We start from the raw sequence: 12,038 nt of genomic DNA, 5'->3' as shown, positions 1-12,038 counted from the left end.
GCTTAGGGACATGGTTTAGTGGGCATGATGGTGTTGGGTTGATGGTTGGACTCAATGATCTGAGAGGTCTTTTCCAACCTCAATGATTCTATGATTCTATGATTATAAGTAGGAATGAAGGTCTTAGCCAATTAATATGAAAACTACTTTATTAAAATGTGTGACCTAGAATAAAAAACTTTTAAAATTTCTGAGGAATTATTTTGATTCTATTGTGTTTAGTACAAGGACTACTTTGTTCCATAACTTAGGCTTCCTGGGTGCCACTGTTATGGCAAAGATTACTTTTTTTTTTTTTTAAAGGTAGCAAAAATAAACTTCTTCCAGGAGAGAGATCTAGATGTTTCTTCTTCTTTTTCCCCACTTATCCTATATAATACTCATTAGCAAAACAAGAAGCTGCATACCTACTCTCTTTAAAATGTAAAAATGATCATTTACTAAATATAGAAACATGTATCTTCACCTAAAAGGGGGCCAGCTTTCTTTAATATATTGATATAAGGAGTAAACCTGCTGTTAAAGAAAAAAACATTTAAAAATTGCTTTTGGTGGGAATTTATGCCGTTGAAGGTATTGTGTATGGATTTGTATAGCTCTTGAATAGGCTTGTATTTAAAACCAAGGTCTTGACTAAACTGACCTTGCAAATAAAGATGATAAATTTTTAAAAGGAGTCTTTCCACTTGTGAACTAGACTTAAAGAATAGACGAGTAGAAAAAGAGAGAACTTGCTTGGATTGTTCTTTCATTCCTTTAGCGCTCAGTTACCATGGTGCTCTAGCAGGATAGCGTAGCTACAAGGGAAACGGTGCTGGTGTTGTGATGCCATTGTTAAGGTTTTTCATGAGTTTCCAATACAAACAATTTACATTTCCTTTTGTGATAGCTCTCTAGGAATTTCTTTAAATCAATACCTAGGAGAGAGGCTTCCATTTTAGAAGACCAGAAATATTTAAGAAGGCTTTATAGGCTCTTCTGTTTTGTCCATAGCTATTGCAGGAACTACATAGCTTGCTTTCAAGGCCAGCATTTTGCTAACATACCAGACTGGCAGCTTGTCAGTTCAAGCCAGCAATTTAAATTTTTGGTGCTAGTCAAAGCTGTCAACTTAATAACAGCTTACTGCATAAACAAGCTTGGGGGACTGATTCTAGGTCATTAGTATGGAAAGTTTCACATACTGAATTGATGTTTATCACTCCAGATTATTTGAAAAGCTAGGCTTGTTTGAAGGAAAAGTAGTAGTTTGCTCAAACAACTCTGCTTTATGCGCACAGCCTTGATCACTGGAGTAGGTAGTAGTAGTCACTTCAGAAATGGAGCAATATTAAACAGGTAAGTTTTGATTTTTGAGGAAGTACAGGGTCATCTGATTTTTTCTTTAAGAGTCAAACAGGGCAGAGGAAGCAGATTGGCATGGTAGACATCTCAGTATGCCATAGTGGGAAAGATCTGCTTTGCAATGCCTTCTATCACCACAGACGTTAATAAAGAAGTAGCACAGCGAGTGGTACTAGTGAATGAGTAATCGTGCATATACAATGATTTGGCTAGTATGACCCAGTACACTGGGGACACATACACAGTACAGTCATCTAAATGCTTAGTGATACTACATAGAAAATAATCAATACTTCACATTTTTATGCCAGATTTTCCCCAGAGCTACCAAAATGGTTCATCAGCAGTAGTGCAAAAGCTTCTCACTGGTGTAAGTAGTATGTATGTGGGAATTATTTCCTTCACCTCAAAACAGTGTTATCCCTTAGGGCGATGAGTAAGATACACTCTACCTTGTTTGAAGCAAAAATTGAAGAGCAAGTGGTCAAAGGCAGTAGTTGTAGTGTAATCATTAATCGTTCTCTGATTACAGTCAGTCACAACCCCTGCATCCTCAGGAAATGTAGCAAGACACCAGTTCGCTGCTTTGGTGCAGTGGTCTTTTGAGTCTACCCAGTCCTTGTGAAGCCTTAATGGTTTCTGGTGACCAGTTGTTAAAGGGCTGACTGGCATGGTCCTCCCTAATTTGTAAAGCTGAACAGGATCATGCCATAAGGCTTTAGTAGGAGGAAATTTTGCATGTGTATTTAGAAATATTATATTTTAAGCGTTGAACAGTTTGACTAGCACTGTTAGAAGCTTCCTTAAACAGTAAAAAAAAAAAAGTATCTGTACTGTCTGGAAGCATTTAATTGTTGAAAACAGGAGCATCTACTATATAATGAACTGCAGCTATGATACTAAAATAAATTAATATTTTGTAGTTACCAATTTTACTTTAAATTACAGTCAAGACTAATTGCGTTCATTTTGCTGCAGACCAGTATTTCAAAGGGAAATCGTTCTCCCTTTTTTCTAGTTTAAAATTTGCTTTATGTATCTTTTAAATTTTTTTAATAAATAAAATATGCCCGAATAGATGTTGTGTTCTAGTTAGCCATATATAGCTACACTAAAGATCTGAAAGTTTCCTTCTTAAATGTCTTAAATACTTAATTTCTTGTCTGTATAAGTAATTTTTAAGTTTCTGTTACATGAAGAGTTTCTCATATTTTCTCTTATTATTTTGATTTTTGAAATATTAGACGAGTAAAGCAAAGAGATTCCTTTTTCAGCTGAAGACATGGGATGATGGGAAATGTACAGCTGCTTAATCTGTTTTCAGAAATCAGGCTGGAGAATATAAAAAGTAAATACTGTCAGAAACATTGAAGAAAACATTATTTAAGCCTTTTATGTTCTGGTCAATGCAGATGAAGTCATGTAGATTCTTTTACATAATGTGCCCCTTTAATGGTCTGGCTGGAAATTGTCTTCTTGGCAGCTGTACAGTGCAGAATAAGATGGATAAACAACTGTTCCTGTTTCAAAATACTGTAAGTGTGAGCATGTCAGAGTTGTACTAAGACAAATTCAGTCTTTCTTCTTTGCAGTTTTATCCATTTCATGCTAGTTAAACCAACTGTTAAATTAACGAGAGCACGTTTGAAAAAAACATAACTTTGAAACATTGCTTGTTAGTACTTTTTGGAGTGGAATTTTCTTTCTCCTCTGGATCCTGAACCAGCTAAGGAGATAGAAGGGTGTAGCACTGAGAATGACGGGTCCATGGTGAGAAACTGCATTTAACTCCTTTATTTCTTCACGAAGGCCTTGCTGGGTCTTCAGATCACGTGGCATTCTGCAGGAACCTTAATCCCATGGGTTACCTCGGTACTGGAAATGCATGTATACTTGTAGCCATGGGGTCAACTGATGTCTCTTTGGTTCTGTTTTAGCAAACCATGTAAGTGTGCTTAATTTCATCCTGGTTAAGCAAAGGATTGAAATCTATGTGTAGATACTCATGAATTCACTGTGGTTCTGTGGTTACAGGTGTTCTGAAGTGTTTTACTTAAATGGCACTGCAGTCTCTAATGCAAATCCCCTGTGTTTCCAGTTCCCTGTATGAGTTGACAGCTGGTTACAAGTCAACTATCATTTGCTATGATTTGTCTTTTGAATCTTCGAGGGTGAACGAGCACTGGGATGTTTGCAAAAGTAGCAAGCCAGAACAGTGCACACCTCCTTATGTGGCATGACAAAACAACTGAATGGCTTGTTTTTTCATCTTAAAGCTTTGCAGATTTGTAGCTACCACGACTTTTGATGATGAATAAGAACTACCCACACAAGGAAAGAGGATATAATGGTGACTGAAGGCAAGCAAAATTGAATATATGCTCCATATAAGGCAATGTGTGGGAGGCATTTGTTACATACTATGTGAGCAAAACCATGTGTCATGTTCCCTTAGGTTCTCAACAGGAGATGTGTAGAAGCAGCAGTGATGACAGGCCTGGCACTCAACTGCAGCATAAACAAGAGGTCCTTGTTTGACAGAAAACACTATTTCTATGCAGATCTGCCTGTAAGTATGCAGTATAGCTGGTCCCTTTACAGCTGTAGGAAAGGACAAGTCTGGAGTACGGATGGCAATAGGGGATGAGTGAAGAGATGCTTTTTCTGTTTTCAGTCAGTGTTCTGCTCACCCCAACAGGATGCTGCGCTGTGCCCTGATGAATAGGCAGCTGTACCCTGGTGCTCACTGATTGAATATGATTGCTCTGATTGCTGACTCCTTGCTTAGCTGCACGATTCCAGTAGCTTAATGTAATTGAATTGGGAGCTGGAGCTGCTTTGCCCCTGAAGTTCTCCATTCCTGGTGTTTAGCACTAATTGTCTGTTAGGGTAAAAGCAGTCTGATAATAGTCCTTCATTTAAAGTGAATGTGTAACAAACACAGGTTCCAGTGGTACAAACATAATAGTGTCTTTTTTGTGTGTGCTTACAGACCTAAAAATATTTAATTTCCCTTTAAAACTTTCTCAGTCAGTACTTCCAATAAATAAAAAAACCCCAAACCCTGAGAAACGGAGTCTTTGCAGTATGGTTTGTTGGTAACTTTCATATTTGGTAGAAGGTGTCACTGGAAATCAAATGTATTTTGCCGCATTTGATATGGGTGTAGAAATATTGACATCACTTAAGAACCTGACTTCCGTCATTGCAACAGGATGCAGCAGTGTTTGAGCCTTTTTTTCTATTTTAATGAAATTAAACCTTTCTAATTTAAAACTTTTTTTTTCTTTTTTTCTGTGAGCTTACTTGTTCTGAACATTCAGTTTAACGGTAACCTGTCAAAGGGAGGACACTAGTTTTACGTCATCTGATTTTGGGGTGAAGATCTGATGACTGCATTAAAAGAAAAAAATCTGTTTCTATTTTATCTGAGAAAGATCAGGCATGTTAGTTTATTCTCTCTTTAGGTGAGGTGTCCCACACATCCAGAGAAGCAGAGTAGGAGATTTCTCAGGTCCCAAATTAATGTGTAGAGGTGCTGTATTATTAACCAAACTACTTTCTCTCCCACTCTTTTGTTCAGGCATTGGAAATATTTTGAAGTTACACAAAACATATTCAAATACAATTGCTTCCCACCTTAGAAAGAGAATTATGTTATAGCTGTCCACTGGAGACCTCATCTCAGAAGAGATGTCTGTTCTGTTTTCTTCTAGGTTGGGAACTTGTGGCTCTTCTGTGAAGTTGATGTAATTTCTGATTTGGTTTCTGGGGATAGCTTTGCTAATATTTGTGAGCCATTAAGAGGCCCTTTTGTTGGGGGCTCTGTAGTGAGCTACTGGGAATGTGAAACACAAACTTAGCAGTTTGAATTGCCAATACTTTTGTTTAACTTGTAAAACTATCTTAAAGCCCATTTCCAGACCTGAAGGAGAAAAAAGTGAAATAGCAGGAAATAAACATGACTTTCAGAATTCGTTCACACATCATAAAGAAACACCAAAAACATGACAGACTTGTTTGCAAGCCACCTTTGGTGCTTCTGCTGTTAAACTGAAAAGAATCTCTCATATTGTGATATCTGCTGCTATCAGTCTACTGCACAGAAGCTATACGGACGAATGTTGTCATAGGAAAGAAACCGCATCCATGTGTTTAGAGGAGAAGAGTGAGGTGGAAGAAGGTGTGTACAGCACCAAGTGGGCTGCTATTGTCTTCAGACATGAGTTACAGGATCTTCTGGTCAGATAAGCATGGAAATTTGGTCAAGGAGATGCTGACACATTTTATTAGCTTGAAACATGTAATTCTGGCTTTCTACTGGCTGACTTCTGCAGTTTCAGCACTGACAATAAACTGCCTGACCTGCATTTCATAGTGAAACAGTCTAGTCAGGAACCCTGTAATAAGATGCAGAGTTTAGGCTAATGAGCTGTATAGAACAGATAAAATAAATCCAGCTCTTAGGGTCATTTGACAATGGGATTATTGTTACTCCTGAAAATGGGGCTTTGGATGGGAAATGGGATTCTTGTTATTTATTGTCACTCACTATTTCAGGCTTTAAAAAAATCCTTTTAATGAGAAGTTTTAGGAGATGGGAAGAGCTGTGTGATTAGCATAGGCTGCATAGAGTCAGTTATTTTATTTTTCTTATACTGATTATGGCTAGAAGGTCATGCACTTCATTGCATATAGAAATTGAGCTGTTCACAGGGCCAGGCCATTATTCTCCATTCCAGTGCACCATCACCATCTCTACATTTTAGAGTAAGCTCGTCCTCCCTGCAAAATATGCAAATGCTCCTCCCAATTCATTAACATCTGGCAGGCTTTTTTTTAATTCTCACCACTGGGGGCATAAGCAGGCTAGGAAGGAGGAAGAGATGGGGACCCTACCTCAACAGAGTAATTGATATTACTTCTATATTTTTACATCGTTGCAGTTAGTCCAGTACCTTGTCATTGGCAGCCCCTTCTGTGGCTAGCAGTTTCCCCTTTGAGTGGAGTCCCAGGCATGAGATGGCATTTATCAGCTGTGTGCCTTATGTGGGGTTGCAGTGTCTATCTTTTAAATTGCTACATTAATGAAATTGAGCTTTCTCATTTTCTTGATTTCCACCCCCCCCCCCCCCCCCTTCCTTCTCCCTCTCCTCCCCTCTAACGAGTAAAATTCTGAACAGGCAGAGAGGGATATTCAGCCTGATGGAAGGATGAGTGATAGTCCCAGCTTGGGGATGGAAGTACGGTTAACTGGCTTCAGACAAGATTTAACATGATCAAGGAACCACAGGCATGGAAGAACCTCTTCTAGCGCATTTCCTGCCCCAAGGCAATATCAGTGAAATTTATGTCATCCTTGGCAAGTGTTTGTGCAGTTGATTATTGATTATTTCTGCATTAGTATAGTATCTTACACTTGCCTGTATTGAGGAGTGCTCTTATTTTTTCCAGACCTGCAGCTTCTCACAGTTATGTCAAATTCTAGACCCATCTTCTAGCTTGCTTCCTTTCCAGCTAAGCAAAATAATTTCTGAATTTACATGTGCATGTGTTCTGTCCTCTTATATAGGTCACTATGGGAGATGCTGCATTTTCAGTTTTGTTCTTAGTCTGTAATATTTGCACTTGGCCATGCTGCTGCTTTCTGAAAAGTGAATGTTTTATTTAAGTATAAAGCTAATTTTGTTGACAGGCTGGCTATCAAATCACTCAGCAAAGAGTTCCTATTGCGGTGAATGGAAGTCTGTCATACAGTATCTGCATAGACAACAAAATGAGCCAGATGGTGACCAAAACTGTGAGGATTAAACAAATTCAGTTGGAGCAAGACAGTGGAAAGAGTCTCCACGATGACACAAGGAACCAGACTCTCGTTGACTTGAATAGGGCTGGTAGGTTTGGATTATTTTCCTGTTTTTCTCCTCCTTTCTGTGTAAGTTGAGTCTTTAAAGGTAAATGGGTGACAGGGAACAGGTGAAAAATAAAAACAACCTGATGCCTCTCTCCTTGAAAATAAAAATTCATCAAAATGACCGTTACACTTGAAGCAAGGGAATACTTGGATTTTTTAATGGCCAGTGGACCTTTCCCATTGCTGTTGATTGATGGCAATTAGCAATAGCAAGTTAGAAATCTGTTGGCTCCAGTTTGCTCAAAACTGTATGTGTCAGTTACATACAGCCACTCAGCTCTTTAAGCTCTTGCCACTGTATGTGGTGGTGTTAAAAAAAAAAAAAAAAATCGCAGACCTAGTGAATCAAGTTTGTGTAGAAGGAACAATTTCTCAGTGCCTGAGTCAGACATTTCTTTTAATTATTAGCTTTGAAAAAAATGTAGATTTTCTCTTTAAACTTTGAAATTGTAAACGGAATGAACCAAATTAACACACAACATGGGCAGCAACCTGAATGGCCTAGCCTAACTGGGACACGGTGCTCCGGTGTCCATTGAAGTTAAGGGCTGCAGCTGCTCATATTCTTTGAAAGCTGGATCCTGAAGCTAAAAACCAGACTACATCTGTTTACAATTCTCTCTGTTCAGAAATTAGTTTAAGATAAATAAATTTGAATCTGGAATCGGATTGGCTTTAAATGGGAGTTCTCGAGAAAGGCAGAAGAGGAATGTGTCCTGATCTGCATGTCATCAAAGGGTGGAGGATTGTCTGTGGTTTGTCTGTTCCTTTAAAAAAATAGGAGGAAAAGTTTTTATGGCAATCTGCAGCCAGGCCCATTGTGACAGTTACTAAATAATACATGGGGGTTTACTTTTTTCAAAAAAAGCCCAAGTGCTTTCATGTGTTTAGCCAGTTGCGCTCTAATATGCCGAGATCAAAAGCTATTGTTGAAAATCTCCTGTCTCTTTCCCTGATAGGAGTCGGCCTCATGGAGGTTGTCATGGAGCCTGATATGTGCTGTGGGGAAGAAGCAGCTGCAGCAGTCAGAGAGCTTCAGCTCATTCTTCAAACACTTGGGAGCAGCCAGGCAGTCATGGCAGGTACAGAAGGGGGAAGGGCATGTTCCCTTGTCACCAGTAATTCTCTGCATTTGCAGGAGTTTTGCAGCTTCTGGTTATTTTGCTCTGTGGTTACTTATAACGCATAGCCTTTTCTAGCTGTTGTTTTTACAATCCTCAGAGCCTGTCCTAATGTCTGCCATGCTTCAGGTGTCCTCATGGGCCTGCCTTTGTTTGCAGAGCTTTGCAGTGCTAGATTTTATATTGCCTTATACAATAATTTTACAGGGTAAACCTAGGCAGGAAGGAATGTCCCCAGGGTTCTTGTGGTTTTTCTCCCTGTCTGTCCTCATCTTGCTTGCCACAGCACTGCAGCACAGAAGATCTGTAGTAAGGATTCGTTTTAGAATATGGAAGTTACGGGACAAAGTAGTGGGAGCATAGATCATCTTGTAAGTTGTGTGTCAGGTCTCAGCTAGTCATAAACTTGTGCTGGTGTCATCAGTGAGATGGAGTAAATGACAGCGCGTAGCAGATATATGCCAGGGTTAATTTAAGAACCAATGAGATTGCAGCTTTTACCCTACTTGATCATTTCACACACTCACTCTGTCCCTCCCTTCCCTCCAGCATTATGTTCACTAGGTCTCAACTTCTCTTTGCACTAGGGAGATCACTGCTGGTCTGGGGAGGTGGGCCAGAAAATTGTGTTGGCTCATGCTGTGCAGCAGGCTTGCAGATACCAGTCTCAGGTGTTAGAGGCCAAGGTCCCTAGGCATCCCCCGGCATTTGTCTCCTTGCAGCTCTCTGATCTTCAGGATCCTCCCCCACCTCCAGGATCTCTCTAGCCAAGATCACTACTATCTTTCTGAGACCACTTCCTCTTTTCGGAACCCCTGCTTTTGGCACCAGCTCTTCTTTCTGGAATCCTAAGGCCCCAATTTTTGCAATAGGTGTTGTGCAGAAGGACAGCGTGTGATCAGCTTCCTAACTGGTGATTCTGTCTCATGTGTCTCTCTTAATTGGAGGATTCAGGTCATGCCATTTTTGCTCAGTCCTAATGTTATCAAAATTTACAGCCAGCCCATGGTTACAACTAGCAAATAGCAGGCTTCTGCTTGAGACTTTAAAAGTACAGTTTTGGGCATTTATCCCCTCCACATATACACCTAATTATCAGCTGTCTATCAGTGTTCACAATGTAAGCTGTATTTTTGCCTGTGGCAGTTGGCCTCACTGTTCTGGCAACAAGTTCAGGCCATAGTATAAGTGGATGCATCTCCTAGAGAACTGAGTCAGAGTGGTGCATGTGTCACCCAGTAAATGGGATGGCTAGTGATGCAAATCTAATTTAATGTAGGGGGAAATAATAATTGCTAGACATTATATATGTCTCTGAATCTTTTCTCGCACTAGTGTTATACATGTCAAATGGGCAACAGTTGTTAATAGTAAGCAGCCAGTTTGCATGCTTCTTCAAAGGCCTTCGTGGACATACATATATACCATCATTTATCACTACTGAATTTGGCCCTAAGATTGCCATTGGAATTGCGCTATGATATCTTTTATTGCAGTGAGATTTCTGAATTTAGAGGAGAATTCCAGTGCTGGGAATATTTTTCCTGCAGAATATTTGACTTTAAAAGTATTTGGATTTTTTTTTCAAGGTGGTGTTTTTAAGGGCTTTCTACTGTGGTTTTCCCTCATCATAATTACTTGCTTTCAAATAAGGGCTTTACGTTCTCATATTTTACCTTCGTTCTACTTGTGTGTTCAGTGAAGACAAGTGCCCAGTTTTATCAGGTGTTATTTCATTAACAACAAACAGATGAAAAGATGATTTCATTGCAAAGTGAAAGGAAAAGAAGCTGGGCTTAAAGTGGGCTTACAGGAAAAAAGCTTTTTTAAGAACATTTAGAGCCTGGCTCTCCTTTCCGTTACGCCTGATTAACTTCGTTGTCTTGTCACATTGACACCTATATCCAAGTAGAAGCAGGTCATGTCTCAAAATGAAGCAAGGGCAGGACGAGACTATTCCTTTTTTGGAACAAGTACTCATTTCACCCCAAAGAGGGAGCACATGCAAAACACTTCTCTTGAAAGAGATGCTGGGTCATTCCAGCACCTTTGTCCTTCATTTGCATGTCTGGCAAGACTCTATGAAGACAGAGGAAATTAGTGCGCTATCATCCAGCCTACTTTTACAAAGTGTACCAAGGCCTCTCTAGTCAATTTACATCCATTGACCAGAATGGATTCTGAAGCTGTAGACGTCTTCACAGGTTCACATCTTCTCTGAGCTATTTTGTGTTGTTTAATAATGCTACTGTATCTGAACAGTAAGTGTTTGTTTCTTTTTATCTGTATTTGAAATAAAAAAAAAAAAAGAGGAAGGCTATAGGTGTTCACTGTGCAATATGGGAAAAATGATGTTTCTTTTTAATAGAACCTCTCCTGTTTGTTTATTCTCACCAGTTGAATAACTGTGGCAAGCCTTTTCTTCTAAGAAGGGATGTCTTTAGAGGGACAAAAATTAGAAAGATACAATTACAAGTTACTTGTGGTTGAGTCATTGAAGATATCTAAGGACATTATTCCATTTTGGACTAAAAGTGCAGGATGCTTTTATATTTAACTTTGTATTCAGTTTCAGGTTTTGGCAGCCAGGGAAATTTGGGGCGGGGGGAGGCTGCAGTTTCTTGAGGGAGAGGAAGAAAATTACAAAAAAATCCACTACTTCTCACATTTTGTCCTTGAGCTGTGAATTTCCAAGAACACTTTAGTAAATCTGTTCAACATAACTGTAAGTTCTTGTGTTCCATGCTAGGGTAGTATATATCCATCAAATTGTAATTCCAAAAGGTATTTTTATGCTGTTTTAGATGAATGGAAGCTCACAATCCACCATTTTAAATTGCTTGTCTAATTCTGCCCTTTATTTAAGAGCTGTGAATCAGAAGCTTTTTTCACTATATGGCTTAGCAGATCTGTGCTGCACTGCACTATGCAGTTTTTTCTGAGAGGAATTATGAGCAATAATTTTCTTTAAAAAGTAGTATTCTCAGAAAATTTTGAATGTTTGGAGGCAGAGTCTTGAGGTGGAATCACAAACAGAACGCTATGATGAGGTGGTTGTTACTCCTTTCTGAACATATGGAAGTCTGCTATTAATGCTCTGCACATAATATGCAGTTTATTAATGCATGCCAAGGTTTTTACTCTAGTTTACAGGGCAGACTATTCTGTTGATGAAATTTCCTTTTACAGAGGGTCAGCTGAGAGTGGATGCCAATATTTCTGTGCATCACCCTGGAGAGCATTATGGAGTGAGGACTGAAGTGAAGAATATCAATAGCCTACGATTCCTGGCAAAAGCAGTAGGTAAATGACGGTTGCTTCATTACAGGAGCATTGTAGATATTTTATGTGGTCTGAGATGAAATTTGTCAGGCTCCTGAGTGCAGTAATTGGCCTTAAATGCCCTGACTAGCTTCATCTGAGTGTCCCATTCATGCACCTTGCCCTTTCATTACAGGAGCATTGTAGATATTTTATGTGGTCTGAGATGAAATTTGTCAGGCTCCTGAGTGCAGTAATTGGCCTTAAATGCCCTGACTAGCTTCATCTGAGTGTCCCATTCATGCACCTTGCCCATGGGTCCAGAAGTCCCATTTAATCATAGAATCATAGAATCAAAGGTTGGAAAAAAGACCTCTAAGGTCATCGAGTCCAACCGT

General features: G+C 39.3%; 1 protein-coding gene across 1 annotated transcript in view; it reads left to right on the top strand.

Moving 5' to 3' along the window:
• The window catches only part of GATB (glutamyl-tRNA amidotransferase subunit B), a 46,024-nt gene that overhangs the window by 12,490 nt on the left and 21,496 nt on the right, over positions 1-12,038 (top strand). Inside the window, exons 4-7 of the mRNA XM_009283351.1 lie at positions 3,800-3,913; positions 7,040-7,238; positions 8,218-8,340; positions 11,569-11,682. Coding sequence (XP_009281626.1) covers positions 3,800-3,913; positions 7,040-7,238; positions 8,218-8,340; positions 11,569-11,682 — 550 coding nt within the window. The remainder of the gene's footprint in view (positions 1-3,799; positions 3,914-7,039; positions 7,239-8,217; positions 8,341-11,568; positions 11,683-12,038) is intronic.

Source organism: Aptenodytes forsteri, unplaced genomic scaffold (genome assembly GCF_000699145.1).
Source record: "Aptenodytes forsteri isolate BGI_AS27 unplaced genomic scaffold, ASM69914v1 Scaffold6, whole genome shotgun sequence".
Taxonomy (NCBI): Eukaryota; Metazoa; Chordata; class Aves; order Sphenisciformes; family Spheniscidae; genus Aptenodytes; species Aptenodytes forsteri.
The sequence above is the reverse complement of the archived record's forward strand: the minus strand, read 5'-3'. Positions and strand labels throughout refer to the sequence as shown.